This window comes from Mandrillus leucophaeus, unplaced genomic scaffold, assembly GCF_000951045.1.
Source record: "Mandrillus leucophaeus isolate KB7577 unplaced genomic scaffold, Mleu.le_1.0 Scaffold347, whole genome shotgun sequence".
Classification (NCBI taxonomy): domain Eukaryota; kingdom Metazoa; phylum Chordata; class Mammalia; order Primates; family Cercopithecidae; genus Mandrillus; species Mandrillus leucophaeus.
In genome coordinates, this window is record NW_012103665.1 from 308,323 (window position 1) to 326,939 (window position 18,617).

Here is an 18,617-nt window from a genome sequence, read left to right on the forward strand (position 1 = left end):
AATACCAATTCTAATTCCCTACCATCAAGTAGGTCAGCTATTCACTGTCCACTACAACTACCCAAAATTCAGCTTTTCTTTTGCCTTACCTCAGGGGGCTCAATGAAGGCCAACCAATCCGATGCATGTGTAGGTAACAGTCCCATGGACTGGCACTTGTAAACAGCCAACGCCAAACCCATCAGGTTCCCAATGAGATAGACCAAACCCTGAAGAAACTTCTGGCTTGAACTTTCTAACATCTTGAAAGCTGTTGGGGTAACAGAAGTTGTCAAACAAAAAACTCTTTCCCCCAATATGAATCAAGCCAACCATATATTAAATTCATATAGACAGACCCATAGTAAGACAGCAAATAGGACCATTAAAGGCAAAGAGAAAACCATGGTAAGCACTACATTCCCCTCCATGCCACCACCATTACCCCACTCCCCTACATACTTGTTAGCCAAAAACTGTCCCTAAGAATTTGCCTTTAATTCTTTCTTTCTTTTGAGATGGAGTCTTGTTCTGTCGCCCAGGCTGGAGTGCAGTGGTGTGATCTCAGCTCACTGCACCCTTCGCCTCCCAGGTTCAAGTGATTCTCCTGTATCAGCCTCCCAAGCAGCTGGGATTACAGGCGTGTGCCACCACGCCCAGCTAATTTTTCCAGTTTTAGTACAGACAAGGTTTCATCATGTTGGCCAGGTTGGTCTTGAACTCCTGACGTCAGATGATCCACCCACCTTGGCCTCCCAAAGTGCTGGGACTACAGGCGTGAGCCACCACGCCCAGCCTGCCTTTAATTCTTCAAACTTATGGAAGGGTTATTGTTTCAAGAATACTTACTGGCTGAAATGGCCATAAGTGCCTGAATGGGTCGCCAGGCCATCATACACACCATCATAGTAGGGAAGATGGAGATAGTATTGCCTGCCATGTACATGATGAAGAGGTTCATGGGAATCTGTTTGAGGGGACCCAAGGCGATGTCCCAGCAGCGCTAAAACAAACACACAATTTTAACCCTCTGATCACCACCCTTAGTCCCACATTTGCCATATCACTGATGCTAAATCACATGAACAGAATTCCCAATTCTCTGCTTCTAACTGAGCTGACTCCTCAATTCTATGACCTCTTCCCTTCTCCATGTTGCCACAGGAGGGCTCTCTCTTCTACTAAAGATAAAAGTATCATCATCATCCGTTGTACCTTTCCCCTATAGGTTTTCCAGATGTCATTTTTTCTCCTGATTTTGGAAAAAAGATCTCCCTGCCTTTGTCCTAGTACTTCTGTATCTATCAATGTCCTATCCACAACTGAAGAAATAGATAAATCCACATAGTGGGAGATTAGCACACCACGGTCAATAACTAATGGAACCATTGAACTAATTTAGTTCCAGAAAAAAATAATAGAATTAGCAGGTAAATCAAGACATAGAAGATCTGAATGACATTAACAAAACCCAACTGACATGTAATGCTGCAGTCAACAATTACAGAGTTCACACTCTTTTCAAGCATAAGATATTTACAAAAACTGACCACTCGCTGAGCTATGAAGAAAATGTCAATCTCAAAGAATGCAAATTGTACAAAACATATTCTTTGACTACGATATTAAACTAGAAATAATTTTATAATTAGAAAATCTCATGTTTGGGAATTAACAATGATACATGAAGAAATTATAATGGAAAACAGAATTGTAAGATAGCAAAAGTACCACGTTTTAAAACTTGTGGGACACAGCTACAGCGCTGAGAAATTTATAACCTTAAATACTATTAGGTTGCTGCACAAGTAACTGCGGTTTTTGCCATTAAAAGTAATGGCAATCTGGCTGGGCGTCGTGCCTCACGCCTGTAATCCCAGCACTTTGGGAGGCCGAGGTGGGTGGATTACCTGAGGTCAGGAGTTTCAGACCAACCTGGCCAACGTGGTGAAACCCCATCTCTACTAAAAATACAAAAAAATTTAGCTAGGCGTGGTGGCAGGTGCCTGTAATCCCAGCTACTCGGGAGGCTGAGGTAGGAGAATTGCTTGAACCCGGGAGTCAGAAGTTGCAGTGAGTCAAGGTCATGCCATTGCATTCCAGCCTGGGCGACAACAGCAAGACTGTCTCAAAAGAGAAGAAAAAAAGTAATGGCAGTCTAAAAATAAAGTAAGCATCCATTTCAAGAAACTAGAAAAAAACCCAAAAATTTTTGAAAAGATTAATAAAATCAATACTGGTGATGGGTACAGTGACCTGTAAAAATAAATGAAAATAACTTTTAAAAAATCAATACTGGTAAGCCGAAAAGGAGAGGAGACAAATATTCAACATCAGGAATGAAAAAAGGAACATCACAGATCTTGCATATATGGAAGTGATCATTATTATGAACAACTTTATGTCAATACATTTGAAATTTTAGGAAATCGGTAAGTTCCTAGAAAAAATGTAACAAAATGACAGCAGAAATTAGAAAGAAACATAAATAGCCCCGGGCAGAGCATGGTGGCTCATGCTTGTAATCCCAGCACTTTGGGAGGCCCAGGCGGAAGGATCACCTGAGGTCAGGAGTTCAAGACCAGCCTGGCAAACATGGTGATACCCTGTCTGTAACTAAAAATACAAAAATTAGCCAGGCAACTGCAGAAATCTAGATGAAGGATGGTGGCTTGGATCGGGATGAGAGGTGAACACAGCAAAAAGTAGTAAGGAAAGTCAACAGAATATCCTGACAGTTGGATATGTGGTGTAAGGGAACTAGAATAGAAAAAGATCACTTCAACTGGAAGATGTTGCCACCAAAAGATAGTTTTCAACCTACTTTCTTACACCTTATGTTCCAAACATCTTTTATTTTTCAAACTGTTAAGCACTTTTGTAGGTGATATATAAAATACCAAAATACCAGTCTCAAGCAGTTTAGTTTCCAAATATTCAGGATAAGAGCTATCTACGTTAATTCCACCTGGGAGAAGAGGATGGGTGAATAAGTCAGGACTGGCCCAAGGACTACGGTAACATCTATACCTCTGTACCTTCTCCACCAGGATCCGATCTGTCTCTTGCACGCTGGTATCAGGCACTTGCTTGTCCAAGTAACCGACTGGGTAGAGAGAGTCTCCCTGGCCACTGCCCCGGTCACTTCGACCCCTAAAAAACCAAACCAAGAAATTAAAGCTGCAAACTCCGACACTTCTTATCCCACATTTCCTGATCTACCAATCATAGGAATAAAGATCTTCAGATGCACCTACTCAGATTAGACCAAGCCCCCTCGTGTGTTCGTTCCTCAGTCCCTTGACTTATCAGGAGGACTGATGTAAGCATTCTTTGAGCACAGAAACCTTCCCGGCAGGAAAGCCGCTACCTCCCCAGGTGATGTCTGTGTGCCACCCATCTTTTTCAAAGTTATGCCTGAGGGCTCAGGTCTCATTACTCTAGTGCAGTTCTGGGACGAACAGGGATGTACAGCTTGCCCAGGTGCCTCACCGGCTGCCTCCTCCAGGCCCGCTTAGCTCAATGGCCCACTTGAAGCGCCGGCCTCGGTTAGCCACCAGACCCCCCTGGGCCGTCATGGCAACAGCTGCGTGCTACAGCCGCGAAGCTTCTCACTCCAAAGCGTACTCCGCAACAGGCCCACCGGCGTTCCCCGCTTTGTCGCACTCTGCAAATACACTTCCGGCGCGTTAATACAGACGTCATTTCCGCCCTGGAAATTGGCGGCGTTGCGGGTTGAAGAGTCCCGGTTTGGATTTAGAAAATCAGGGAGGAAAAAAAAGCAGGCAAGACTTAGTGCTTCCTAAAGCCGCTTCCGCGCGCTCCTTTTTTGAATGTGCTTGTTATATGTTCCCTGACCTCTGAGGTGCACTTCATGGGGCTGAAGGAACGTCCCTACTGACTCAGCGTTAAGAATTGGTGGGCAGATCACCTGAGGTCAGGAGTTCGACACCAGCCTGGCTAACATGGTGAAACCCCGTCTCTACTGAAAATATAAAAAAATTAGCCGGGCGTGGTGGCGGGCGCCTGTAATCCCAGCTCCTTAGGAGGCTGAGGCAGGAGAATCGCTTGAACCCGGGAGGCGGAGGTTGCAGTAAGCCGAGATCACACCACTTTACGCCAGCCTGGGCTGCAGAGTGAGACTCCGTCTCAAAAAAAAAAAAAAAAAGAAAGAAAAAAAGGAATGAAGCCAAGAAAAGCTTCTTAACCTCCTACGCTCTCCCTGGAACAAAAGATTCAAATCCTGGATTTAAATCCTAGCTTGACCTTGAGCGAGTTCCTTAGTAGTTTCTGAGTATTGAATGTCCACTGTGTCCCAGGAGCTCGGTGTTTCTTTTATTTCACTTGCACAGTAACCTTGCGAGGTAAACAGTTTAAACCACATTCTGCACAAAGGCAAGGCGACATTGTGGGCATGGAAAGGGACATGGGCTCGGTATTCAGATAGCCTGCGTTTGTTGTTGTTGTTGTTTGTTTGTTTTGGCTTTGTTTTTTTTGAGACAGGGTTTCACTCCGTTGCTGAGGCTGTAGTGCCGTGGCGCTATCGCGGCTCACTGCAGCCTCGACTTCCCGGGCTCAAACGATCTTCCCACCTGAGCGTTCCGAGGAGCTAGGACCACAGGGCGCGCCACCACGCCCAGTTTTTTTGTTTGTTTTTGTTTCTTTGAGACAGTTTAGCTATGTTGCCCAGGCTGCTCTCAAACTCTTGGGTTCAAGTGACTCTCCTGCCTTGGCCTCCCAAAATGTCGAGATTACAGGCATGAATGAGCCACTGCACCCAGCAGATGGCCTCCTTTTGAATCCTGGTTTCACCACTTAAAAATTGTATGACCTTGGGCAAGTTAAATCAATTGTGTTTCAGCCTCTTCATGTAAAAGTTGGATAATCTGCCAATTTTCAAGGCTTGTGAGATTAGTGCCCAACACATATGTGGTGTTTGGTTGGTTCGTTTGTCTGAGACGGAGTTTTGCTCTTGGTTGCCCAGGCTGGAGTGCAATGGCACGATCTCAGCTCACTGGAACCTCCGCCTCCAGGGTTCAAGCGATTCTCCTGCCTCAACCTCCCAAGTAGCAGGGATTACAGGCATGCGCCACCACGCCCAGCTAATTTTGTATTTTTAATAGAGACGGGGTTTCTCCATGTTGGTCAGGCTGGTCTCGAACTCCCGACCTCAGGTGATCTGCCTGCCTGGGCCTCCCAAAGTGCTAGGATATGTGGTGTTTTTAATAATGTGTTACATCATTGCCAAATCACACCACTGATGTGTTTTTAATGATATGTCATTAAATAATGTATGTCATTCTTTAAAGTGATTGGGTTTTGTATTGAATTGTATACCTTTTTCATAATTTAGCCTATTATTGGACATTTGTTTCCTGTTTTTCTTCCTTTTATAACCAGTGTTGCTGTGAACATATCTGTATGTTTTATTTCCTAAAGTTATAGTCCTAGAAGTGAAATTGGAATTGCTGGATCGAAGAGTATGCATGTTTTTAAAGAATTTTCATTTTAAATGCCCACTAGGAGCCAGGCATGGTGGCTCACACCTGTCATCGCAGAACTTTGGGAGGCTGAGGCAGGAGGATTGCTTTAGCTCAGGAGTTCAAGACCAGCCTGGGCAACATAGTGAGACCTTGTCTCTGCAAACAACAACAAAAAGAATTAAAATGCCCACTAGGAAAAATGGCACCATTTACATTTCACAGTGTAAAATTTTTTTAATAGTTTGAATTGGTACTATATTATTTTTTAATTTGTATTTCTTTGACTCCAAGTTATTTGATATGGCTGGAGTTGGGGGGAAGGAGATGCTGTGGGAGGTAAAGTTGAAAAAGGCTTCCTTGGCCGGGTGCGGTGGCTCACGCCTGTAATCCCAGCACTTTGGGAGGCCAAGGCGGGCAGATCACGAGGTTAGGGGATCGAGACCATCCCTGGCTAATGCAGGGAAACCCCGTCTCTACTCAAAATACAAAAAATTAGCCAGGCGTGGTGGCGGGCACCTGTAACCCCAGCTACTCGGGAGGCTGAGGCAGGAGAATGGCGTGAACCCGGGAGGCAGAGCTTGCAGTGAGCTGAGATCCGGCCAGTGCACTCCAGCCTGGGCGACAGAGCGAGACTTCATCTCAAAAAAAAAAAAAGAAAAGAAAAGGAAAGAAAAGAAAAAGGCTTCCTTGGCCAACTAAACAGTTGGGACTCTTGAAGATGATAGTGATGTAGAGAGGCTGAAGATTGCCACTTCCACTTTGTTTTCTGATTTTGAAAACGTGTTCATAGCAGACTGCTTAAACAAGGCAGAAATGGAAGTCTTTTGCCTCTCCAGCCCATCATAAAATGTGTATCTATCTGATTGTAGGAAGACCTAACTATAGATTTTTTGCTCCTTTCTGCTTTTTGTCTTTACCATGTTCTCTCTGATGAACCTTATATTCATCTTAAGCTTCTGACCCTACTGGGCATTCCTCTTTGTTGCATTATATTCTGCATAATAGCACTTACCACGTTGCATTTTGTTAACGTCCCCTAAGCACTTATCTCTACCCCTCTACAGGCTACCCTAAATCCCCTAAGGTCAGAAGCTATGTATTATCTTTGAGCCTGTTGCCTAGAACATAGAAGGTATGGAATAAATGTTTAGCGAATGTGAGTAAATTAAATTGAAAGTAAACAAATACCAAGATGTGAATGTACTGTAACCATACTTATGCAAAATAAAACATAAAAACAGATATACATTGTATTGGGGCAATGATTTTCATGCAATTTTGTCTATTTTTCAAGATAATCTTATTACACTTTTTTTTGTGTGTGTGAGAGACAGAGACTCACTCTGTTACCCAGGCTGGAGTGCAATGGCACGATCTCGGCTCACTGCAACCTCCGCCCCAGGTTCAAGCAACTTTCCTGTCTCAGCCTCCCGAGTAGCTGGGATTACAGGCGCCCGCCACCACGCCCTGCTCATTTTTGTGTTTTTAGTAGAGATGGGGTTTCACCATGTTGGCCAGGCTAGTCTCAAACTCCTGGCCTCAGGTGATCCGCCCACCTCGGCCACCTAAAGTGCTACGATTACAGGCATGAGCCACCACACCCGGCCGCCTTATTACATTTTAATTAAAAAAAAAAAATTTTTTTTTGAGATGGAGTCTCGCTTTGTCACCAGGCAAAGTGCAGTGGCGCGATCTCGGCTCACTGCAACCTCTGCCTCCCAGGTTCAAGCAATTCTTCTGCCTCAGCCTCCCAAGCAGCTGGGACTACAGGTGCGTGCCACCACACCAGGCTAATCTTTGTATTTTTAGTAGAGACGGGGTGTCACCATATTGGCCAGGCTGATCTTGAACTCCTGACCTCTTGATCCACCTGCCTCAGCCTCCCAAAGTGCTGGGATTAAAGGCGTGAGCCACTGCGCCCGGCCACATTTTAATATTTAATTTTTTTTACTTACTACTTTTTTGAGACAGGGTCTCACTGTGTTGCCCAGGCTTGTCTCCAACAACTGGGCTTAAGCAGTCCTCCTGCCTTGGACTCCCAAAGTGCTGGGATTACAGGCATGAGCCCACACCTGGCCCTGCTTTAATAAGTTTTAAATGAACACTTTTGAAAACATTGTTAGTCATTTGAATCATATATTCTTTCTATTTAAATACTCCCTTACTTGCTATAAAAGTGTGTAAACTATAACCTAAATTAAAGTTGCTTTAGGCCAGGTGCTGTGGCTCACACCTGTAATCCCAGCACGTTGGGAGGCTGAGGCGGGTGGATCACGAGGTCAGGAGTTCAAGACCAGCCTGGCCAAGATGGTGAAACCCCATCCCTAGTAAAAATACAAAAAATTAGCTGGGCATGGTGGCAGACGTCTATAATCCCAGCTACTCAGAAGGCTGAGGCAGATAATTGCTTGAACCCAGGAGGCAGAGGTTGCATTGAGCCAAGATTGTGCCACTGCACTCTAGCCTGGGGGACAGAGCAAGACTCTAACTCAAAAAAAATAAAAAGTTGCTTTGGCCTCAGTGGAGTACTCTGGATCATTTATTTCTTTATCCTAGGAATCCTCATAGTATTATTTGTGAAACTCTGTTCCAAAAAATGAATACATCAGGACTAGGCTGAGGATGGTTCCAAGATTAGATAAATTTGAGAAATTCTACATATTATATTCTGCACACACACCCAAGAGAGTCTTTGTGCTGTTAGTATAACATGAAAACAACAAGAAATGGTTTGGTAAAAAAATCTCCTTTAATCTTGTTTCCCAATCTACTTGAGTAAGGAACCAGTTTTTTGGTTTTTTTTTCCTTAGTACATTTGTTAACATCCAATAGAATCAGTGTTCCACAGCGTACAGTGAGGGCAGCTGCTGTATATGCATGCTAGAATTCTTCAGGAGAAAGATGAAGTCTTCCCTGGAAAGCTTTGCTTGTTATTTTTTAAAATATTAGAAGATCATTAAAAATAATAGGTTAATTATGGAAATGGAGCTTCAAGTTGAAATTAAAGTTTTAAAGTTTTTGCACAAATTTTGTTTTGCAAGGAAAAGAAAACTAGTGTAAGATTTTCCAGGCCTGGTATGATGGCTCACACTTGTAATGCCAGTGCTTTGGATGGCTAAGGTAGGCAGATCACTTGAGGCCGGGAGTTTGAGACCAGCCTGGGCAACGTGGTGAAACCCTGTCTCTATAAAAAATATAAAAATTAGGCAGGTGAGGTGGCTTGTATCTGTAGTCCCAGCTACTTGGGAGGCTTAGGTGGGAGGATCACTGGAGCCCAGAAGCTCAAGGCTGCAGTGAGCCGAGATCGTGCCACTGCACTGTGGCCTGAGAAACCTGGATTCTAATCCTGACTCCAAATGAACTACATGATTCACTTTGAATTAGGGACTCTCTTGACTTTAATTTCTTCATTTATAAAATAAGGGATTTATACTAGATTATTTCTAAGGGTGCCTTCTAGTTCTAAAATGTATCATACTTGTTTTTTAAAAAAACATAAAATGCATACTATTCTTTCCATGCATATACACCCGGGAAAAAAGACTCAAGTGAGAAACACGTAAAGGAGTAATGGGATTTCAGATAATTTATTAAAATCGTGCCTTCCTATAGTTTTCCTAGGTCTCTGCATTGTGCAGGTACTACTTTTGTAGTTAGAAAAACATAAATATTATTAATTATAACATGACATAATTCTAAACATAGAAGTGTAATGGTTCTCTGTTATGAACACACATGAGAATCAACTTGAAAGCTCTTAAAAATATTGATGCCTGCCGGGCACGGTGGCTCACGCCTGTAATCCCAGCACTTTGGGAGGCCGAGGCAGGCGGATCACCTGAGGTCAGGAGTTCGAGACCAGCCTGACCAGCATGGATAAAGTCCGTCTCTACTAAAAGTACAAAATTAGCCAGGCGTGGTGGCGCATGCCTATAATCCCAGCTACTCGGGAGGCTGAGGGAGAAGAATCACTTGAACCCGGGAGGCAGAGGTTGCAGTGAGCTGAGATCATGCCATTGCACTCCAGTCTAGGCAACAAGAGCAAAACTCCGTCTCTCCGTCTCTCTCTCTCGGCCTGGGCATCAGTATTTCTTATGGCTCTCAAGGTGATTGTGCTGTGCAGCGAGGTTTGAGAACAGCTGATCTAAAGCATTTTGTTGCTCTAAAATAACAAGGTTTGAATTTACACAACATAATCTAAGCAGACAATCAGATTTTAAGAACCTTGTTGTATGCATTCCACTGGACTAAATCTGAATTGGAAAATGATGGAATATTGATGTAATAAAATAAATATTGCTGGGCGCGGTGGCTCACGCCTGTAATCCCAGCACTTTGGGAGGCTGAGGACAAGGTGGGCGGATCACGAGGTCAGGAGATCGAGACCATCCTGGCTAACACGGTGAAACCCTGTCTGTACTTTAAAAAAAAAAAAAAATCAGCTGGACGTGGTGGGGGGCGCCTGTAGTCCCAGCTACTCAGGAGGCTGAGGCAGGAGAATGGCGTGAACCCGGGAGGCAGAGCTTGCAGTGAGCTGAGATCACGCCACTGCACTCCAGCCTGGGTGACAGAGCGAGACTCCGTCTCAAAAAAAAAAATAAATAAATAAATAAAAATAATAAAATAAATATTAAAATTTTCCTTACTTTGTGCCTTTGAGCAAATATGATTTTAATTAAAGTATAAAAAGGCAAACCACAATTCCATAACTCATATAAGTTACCTTGTTTGACTTTGTAGAATTTGTGCCACCTGCACAGTTTTTGTGTTTTTGTATTTCATCCTTTACCTCTTCCTATGACCCAAGAAGCTATTTCATGCCATTCGTCTCTGAACAGTTGTATTTGCATTGAAACTTAACAAGAAAATTTTCTATTCAAACAACCAGGTTTGCAAGAATGGATCCCTGTTGGTGGGGGCCGGGGGTGGTGGAGCTTTTATAGATACGTCTTAAGTTTTTGGTCTATACCATTTCACAATGTCTATATAATAATTCTATTTGGCCATCCTTCCTGGGACAACCAGTTTGCCTTGTGTGCTCTAAAAGCTCTTAAGATTCTTTGCAGCTTCAAAAAAAAAAAAAAATCAGCTTCCATTGCAAATCCCAGTTATTTTCTTATTTTAACTCTACTATCATTACCTTCTAAACAAGACCAACTGAAAACTATTTCATTCATGACACAATTTACTCTGTATCAGTTGTGTGGTCTAAAGAGGAAACTTTTTTTTAATCCATTTTGACTGTTTGCATTTCAAACCCCTGTAGTGAAAAAACATTTTGTGTAAGAACTTACCTTGCTAGTTACTGTTGGGGTACCCCATCATTTCTACACAGATTACCTTTTTTTTTTCGATTTCTATTTCATGGCTCTGCAGTGTTATGAAATGCCCTTGTCAGCAGCGACATGAACTAGTAGTATGGTGCTGGGGGAAGATGTTGGTAATACCATTCTTCCTTAGCAGTTACCTTTCCTTCGTTTCAGGAGGCCTATTGTCCAATTCACATTTTAACAAGTTCCCATTATAGCAGCTTCCCTCCAGCACTTAGTTAGGAAGTTGGAAGGGCCGCCATTCCCACAGATCTCATTAATGGATAAGAATGACAACCATAGCATGAGTCGTAATGATGCATTACTAATGGCCTAACAGGTCTCTCTCCAAGCTTGGTTACTCTGGATTCTTTTTGGTGATTAATTTCAGCTATCCTGAAAGTGGGCTATACTGTCTGTACATCAAGTAACTGAACCACCAGTAAAGGTTCTTTGGGGCATTTTTTCCTATGTGCTCATTTTAAAATTCTTCAATCAGTTCAGATGTAAAGCATTGTTTTATAACCTGAGTCTTTTTTTTTTTTTTTTTTTTTTTCTGAGATGGAGTTTTGCTCTTATTGCCCAGGCTGGAGTGCAGTGGCAGGATCTTGGCTCACTGCAACCTCCGCCTCCCAGGTTCAAGCCATTCTCCTGCCTCAGCCTCCTGAGTAGCTGGGATTACAGGCATTGCCACACGCCTGGCTAATTTTTTGTATTTTTAGTAGAGACAGGGTTTCACCATGTTGGCCAGGCTGGTCTCGAACTCCTGACCTCAGGTGATCTGCCCACCTCGGCCTCCCACAGTGCTGGGATTGCTGATGTGAGCCACCACACCCGGCCATAACCTGAGTCTTTTAAAGGAGGATTGTTATGGACTGATTGAGTGTATCCTTCCAGAAATCATATGGGATGATCCTAATCCTCTACGGGATGGTGTTTAGAGATGGAGCCTTTGGGAAGTAATTAGAGTGAAATGAGGTAATGAGGGGGGGATGTCTCATGATAGCATTGCCCTTATAAAACACCCAAGAGCTCTCTGCCAAGGCCAGGGACCATTACTGCCTGAGCTGTGCCTCCCATGAGATAAAGGGGGGGCATTAGATTCCTTAGGAGCTCAAACCCTATTATGAACTGAGCATGCGAGGGGTCTAGGTTGTGTATTCCTTATGTCTTAATGCCTGATGATCTGAGATGAAACAGTTTCATCCTGAAACCACCCTCCCTGCCCAACTCACATTTGTGGAAAAATTGTCTTCCATAAAATTGGTCCTTGGTGCCAAAAATGTTCAGAACCACTGGTTTAAAGCACCCAGTATTTCGTTATGGCAACCCAAGCAGAATAATACAAGGATGAAATGAAATTCAGAAGAGTTGGAGAACAATAGGTATCTTTTAGTAGCTGAAAGATCAATAAAGCCATTCCTTAAAACATGTACATAAATGTAGAGTTGTTTAATTTGCTCATTATATAAACAGGAATGAACTAAACACTGTCTATTGACTTGCTTTTTTTACTTAATCTATTTTGGATATCTTGCATGTCTATCATGCAGATCTCCCTTATTCTTTTTCAAGGCTGCAGAATATAGATGTGAGATAATTTAATTAGTCCCAAATTGATAGACATTCAAGTTGTTCCCATTTTTCACTATTACAAAAAATGTTGCTGTGAACATCCTTGGGTACTTGTCAACACATTTCTATAGGACAGTGATACAATTAGGATTGCTTCCCACAGTTTATACAGTTAAAATGTTGATGGGTTCAAATAGGCTCTCTAAAGTGTACTAATTTACAGTTCTAAGGGTTTCCTAATTAAATTATTTCTAGAGTCTTTCAGTGAATTGAATAATTTCCACCCCAAAATTCATATCCACCCAGAGTCTCAAATCTGATCTTTGGAAATAAGGTCTTTGCTGATACATTTGTTAAGATGAGGTCATACTGGACTACAGTGAGTCCTAAATCTGATGACTATAGCATCCTTATATGAAGAGAGGTCACACAGACACATAGGGAAGAAGGCCATGTGATGAATGGAGACAGACTGGAATGATGCAGCTATAAGCCAAGGAAGCTAGGAAGAGGAGGCAAAGGAATATTTCCTGGAGCCTTCAGAGGGCGCATGGTCCTGTTCCGGAGGCTGGATTTTGGACTTCTAGCCTCCAGAACTGTGAGATAATATACTTCTGTTGGTTTAAGCTATTCAATTTGTGGTACTTAGTCATAGCAACCCTTAGAAACAAATACATCTCTTTCAAAAAGAGAGTCCATTCAGATGTATTAAGGGTTAGCTTAAGGAGAAAATGATAACAATAATAACAAGTAAAATAATATTGCCATAGTTACAGAATTAAATCCTAGACTTTAAAACATTTACACAAAAAGTTTTACCTAATTTCCTAATTGCTATGATTGGTTTCTTTAATAAAGTGATTTTTAAAAGTATCTTTAATTTAAAAGCAATACATTTATTATATAAATGAGAAATACAAATAGGCAAAAAAGATAACCAACAAATCCTATCATGCCAAAAAAAAAAACTTTCATAAGCATTTTGATTTAGCTGTTTCCAGACTTTAAAAATTAATATTCAGACTTATTTAATACTGTGTACTGTTTAATAACATGCTATTTCATGAAGAGCCATATTTTTACTTTTTAGAAAAGGCACAGGAAAAAGGATGAGTACATTTTTATTTCCATTTTTAAAAATGTTTCTTATAGCTCTGCCAGATTTTCAGGCCTGTTGCTTTCATCCAGCTCTGACCATGAGGCACCATGCCTAATCCGGCTTCCTCACTTCTCTCCTCCCAGCCTGCCGCTGGAGCCATACCCTCTTCCCCAGGACCTGGACTAGTCCTGACACTCTTCTTAGATAAGAATAATTCTTAATAATATTTGTATTCTCCCATTTAAAGGATTAAGCATTCAGATAAGTTCGGAAAACACTGCATGTATCTTTCTTTAGAAATTGTCTACAAATCTTAGGTTTTTAAAGAAGGAGAAGTGCTCCAGTAAAGAAATATTTGTTTACCTCAGCAGTTACCAAACTTCTGTGGCCAAGGAAACCACTTTCCTCTTTTTCTCTTCGTCTTTGTTGAACCTGTCAACATCTCTTAGAACTGATGTTCTGAAGAACACAGAGCTAAGTTGGGGAAGTAACTGAAGCCAGTTTAGGTTCAGGCTCAACTGTGTTCCTGCAAGAGCAGTTCTGCCTTTGTGTCTGGCTCCCAGAAGCGTCTCAGTCATCTTTCCAGTGCTCCTATCTCTTGAGGCTAGGGACCTGCCTGGCTCTTTTAAGTCCTCTTCCCAAGGACTTTCTGCTTCTGATGATTGTTGCCCTGGCTAACTGCTAGCGCATTTCATTTCCTGGCTGCCTGCCCCCGAGGAACTTCTCTGTACTTCACCTGTTATGGGGTCCCAGTTGTACTGAACACCTCCCCTCCCCCCACCACCTCCACCAGCAACTGCATACATAATTGGATTTGTTTTGCATATGATCGGACTTTTCAGGTACCCTGTTCTGTTTACCAGGCCATCAGCATCACAGTGAGCCTGTTCCTTGCCTCCTGACCCCACCCCCAACATTGACACTTCACCCCCACCCGCACCCTGACCCCCAGGTAGTCTTAATTCCTGGACTTTCCTTTTCCAAGGCAGCAGTCAACTGTACTGTGTTCTTCTCTATCTTGGAAAAATCACTAAACGGGTTAATTAGGGGTGCGGGTGTTTTTCAGAGAGAGACACAATCACTGCTCCAGGCATTGTTGTATATGTTGTATATCGGTTCTACCATTTCCCAACAGCCCCTGAGAGGAGAGTGTTATTATCCCCATTGCACATTAAGGTAAAAACCGGTATAGAAAGGGCCCAAAGGCAGCAATCTAGGCTTTAGATAGAGATGAGCCTTGCTCCAAGGCTAGTCTAACATGCTGCCCCCACCACGTTCCACCTGGTGACAGTATAGCTAATTGCAGGAAACGTGCTTGCTGGAGGAGAGAGATGGTTTCTTGAGATTCAGATTTGAAAGTCTATAAATATCAAACATTATCATAGTCCTAAATGTTTCTGGGTCACCTGCTTCTCAGTTGTTCAGTTATAATAGAGGGCCGTAGATGTATCAGAAACAAGCTCTCTTAAAAATAGGATCCCCTATCACTCAACACCTCCCTACCACCCACCCTTCACCCCCCAAAAAACACTACCAGGGGTTTGGTTTGGTTTTGTGTGGGGGAGGGGTTTGCTTACTGCTTCTGCCACCAAGCAGGGCATCAGTATATGGTGGTGTTTGAAATAATCATGAATCTTGTAAACTGGGAGTGAGATGTATTCATTTCCACTGCTACTGCCTTATCTGAAATGCTTCCTACTGCCATTACTTCCTTCCACAGCCTGCAAAGGAAGGTAGGGAAGGGAGGAGCAGAAGAAAGGGGACTGACTTCTCACTTTGACTGCCAAAGTCACCTGCCTAGAATTTTCCAAAGGTGCTGAGGCTGCAGTGTGGAATGGATGAGCTATTACTGTCTTTTAGGTCCCTTCAGGCGTTGTCCTCAATCAGGATCAGCATCGGTCTCAGTCGATGAAAATGACATACAATGCAGTAAATGATATGGCTCCTAGGACCCTGGACTGAACTACACTTTTATACCTAATGTTCTTGCCATCAGTCTTTCCTCCCTACTCCTAGCCATCCAGCGTCCTGGTGACAAATCAACCCTTCTTCTTCTTTTTCTTCTTCTTCTTGTTTTTGTTTGTTTGTTTGTTTGTTTTTAAGAGAATGTTTTTAAGAGACAGGGTCTCGCTCTCTTGCTGGAGTACAGTGGCATAATCATAGCTTACTATAATCTTGAGCTCCTTGGCTCAAGTGATCCTCCCACCTCAGCCTCCCGAGTAGCTAGGACTACAGATATGCGCCACCATGCTGGACTATTTTTTAATTTTTTTGTAGAGATGAGGTGTTGCAGTGTTGCCCAGGCTGGTCTCAAACTCCTGGCCTTAAGCGATCCTTTCACGTTGGCCTCCCAAACAGATCAATCCTTTTAAAGAACTGACTTAGTCATTCCCCTGCTCAATTGTCTTTGTTGTCTCCTTGCACCTCAAACACTTTGCTTGATAATTCCAGGGCTTCGCAACCTATCAGGTGCCTTACATACCTTTTCAATCTTCACTCTTGTGACTCTTCCAAGCGCTTTTCCCTCCACTCAAATCAGAATAGACTGCAGTACTATAACTTACTTTGCATTTCCCCCTCTCTGTCTGGAACACCCTGTTTGTCAAAAGCCTCTCCAGCTCATCAGGCCCAGCTCCACCATCCCTCCCCTGCTTGCCATCAAGCAGTGTACACAGGACTGCATGGCAGCTCTTTTCTCGTGTGGGTCACTCTACACACTGTCCTTGAATGATTCTGCACCCCACAGAGAGGGGGATGTGAGGCTGGAAGGCTGGCTTAGCTGCCTGTTCTCTCGGAAGGAATGAAGGAATGGCCAGAGGAGTAGACTCCCTTGGAGACTGCCCACTGCGAAGGCTATCAGTGAACCACCTTTTTGTACACAAGCACTGATGTAGGGATTTTTTTAATGTATGGGCTCTACCTTTTTTTAGTAAGAATTCAAATTTTATTGAGCCCCAAGGGGGAAAAATTCAACTTTATTGATAGCAAAAGTATCAATGAAGAAAGTTGCCTTGCATTTTCATCACTAAAATGACAGTATTGGTATATATTCCAAAAGTAGCAATGCAAGGGTAGGTTTCCCTATTTTTAGGTGAAATTATGAGAGGTGGGGGCCTGGGCTGCCCGTCACTGATAGAAACTTTATAACTTGGCTCTGGAAATCTCCTGCCTGAGATCCTGTGCCCTAACAAGCTCCAGGAATGAGAATATCAAGGTTCTTCTCTGGCCTCCAGCAACTGGAGGCCTTGCATTAGCTGAGATTCTTCTGTGTTAACACAGCAGATTCCTTGAGTTCCAGGACGCCATTACTTGTCTTACCTCTTCATTTAGCCTCCCTTGAGGATGAGGATGTTCTAGTACACTCTTTTTACTCTATTCTTCTGACAAGAGGCCAGCACAGTGCCTTCTGCATAGAGGGTCATCAAGAAATTCCTGTTTATGATGATGAAGAAACGACTTGAGAGAAAGTGACTGCACCCATGTGTGTTGAATTTTTATTTCCTTTAAAACAACACACCTACTTAATGGAAGTCATATTCAGGAAATATTCTTCATTGTACATCCATGGAACCAAGGGTTCGAGCTTCCTTTACTCACCTAGCTGGACTCTCTCAACAGTACCACCTGTTAACAGATGTGGCCCCACACATAGCCATGTATGTGCCTGCTTATGGTTTTGGTACAATCGAGAAGCTCTGAAAGGTGTTGCTTATGCAAAATATCCTAAAACTATTTTCCCACTGCCCTAAAGTCCTGCCTCAATTTTCACCATTACTTTTTTTTTTTTTTTTTTTTAAAGTAAGGGCTCTGTTACTAGGGAGGAAAAATACATAAAGTTTTAACAGCCTGATGACATCTTAGTTCTGATCAGTTTATCTGACAGGCCTCCCATTGCTCGGAACTCCCACGACATTTAGGAGATACCTTTTATCACAGCAATGTATAGGAATGATCTCTTTTCCTGTGTTTCCAAGCCACTGTAAGCTGCTTTGGGTGATTTCCAGCACCAGGCACAATTTGCCTGGCACATGGCGGGCCTTCAAAAAGATTGTTAAACCAAACTTAAGCAGCCTGCTCCCTAGGCAAGCCTTGTAGAGTTCCAAATGAGTGCCTGAAAAAGCAAGCCAAGGATGTAGTCTTGTGGTGAGGAAGTTTTCCATCAAATACACTGCTTGACCGATTTCTGCAAAGGGCGAGAGAACTACCATAGACAAACTTGCTCCTGTCACAGCTTGGCTAACCTTGACCCGTGGCTTATCTATGAAGGCGAGCAGCCTGGTTCTAATGAAGAGAATTGCCATCAGTAATTAAAAGTTCATCATCTACAGACCCAGCCCTAACCTCATAATCTAGTGTTCCTCATCCCAACAAGACCGAACCGGCTTCCTGAGGACAGGTTCTGCATCATGTACGTTTCTTGTATTCTTAAGAGTCGAGCACAAAGTTTGGCACATAATAGGAACTAAAAAAAATGATGACTAACAAATATGTAGTGCTTACCAAATGCCGGGCACTCCTCTAAGCATTTTATATGTGTTAATTCATTTAATCCTCACAACACTAAGAGGCAGATACTATTGTTATTATCCTTATTTTACAGAAGGGGAAAGCAAAGCACCTAGGAGTTTATGTGACTTGCTCAAGATCACACGGTTACACAATCCATGCTTTCAGAAACTATGCCTTAATGCGTTTATTAATTAGTATCATTTTTATTTTTATAGAGACGGGCAGAGGTGGGGGATGGAGGGGAGTTGTCCCCATGTCGTCCAGGCTGGTCTTGAATTCCTGGGCTCAAGCAAACCTCCTGCTTCGGCCTCCCAAAGTGCTGGGATTACAAGTGTAAGCCACTGTGCCAGACCCTTAGTGTATTTAAACAGGTGTGAATGAATAAATCTCTCCCGGAACCATAACTTTATAGGAAATTGTTTGCACCTCCTGGTACACCACTAAGGCACGGAGGTTGTCCCTAGCGCAGGGTCGGTCATTGGTTGACCTTTACCCACCCTCAGTTCCTATCGCAGTATTACTTCTCGCGTCATAGCAAGCCTACCGTGCGTAGCTCTCGCCACCAGGGGGCACTGTGGCCACACGTCCTTTTCCCCTCCGGCGCTTCGCGACCCCTAGAGGGGCGGAGCCAACGTTGGGCGGAGCCAACGTTGGGCGGAGCCC

At 43.1% G+C, this 18,617-nt stretch overlaps 1 protein-coding gene across 2 annotated transcripts in view; it reads right to left on the reverse strand.

Annotated features, from left to right (window-relative positions):
• The window catches only part of EMC4 (ER membrane protein complex subunit 4), a 4,967-nt gene extending 1,292 nt beyond the window's left edge, over window positions 1–3,675 (reverse strand). The window contains exons 1-4 of one of the 2 annotated variants that reach the window (XM_011989097.1): window positions 3,472–3,675; window positions 3,018–3,132; window positions 829–982; window positions 90–250 (exon numbers count right to left, since the gene is read on the reverse strand). In XM_011989097.1, the coding sequence (XP_011844487.1) occupies window positions 90–250; window positions 829–982; window positions 3,018–3,132; window positions 3,472–3,557 (516 nt within the window). In that variant the 5' untranslated portion in view covers window positions 3,558–3,675. The remainder of the gene's footprint in view (window positions 1–89; window positions 251–828; window positions 983–3,017; window positions 3,133–3,471) is intronic. The other variant, XM_011989098.1, reaches the window with a different exon arrangement.
• Between the last annotated feature and the right edge of the window lie 14,942 nt (window positions 3,676–18,617).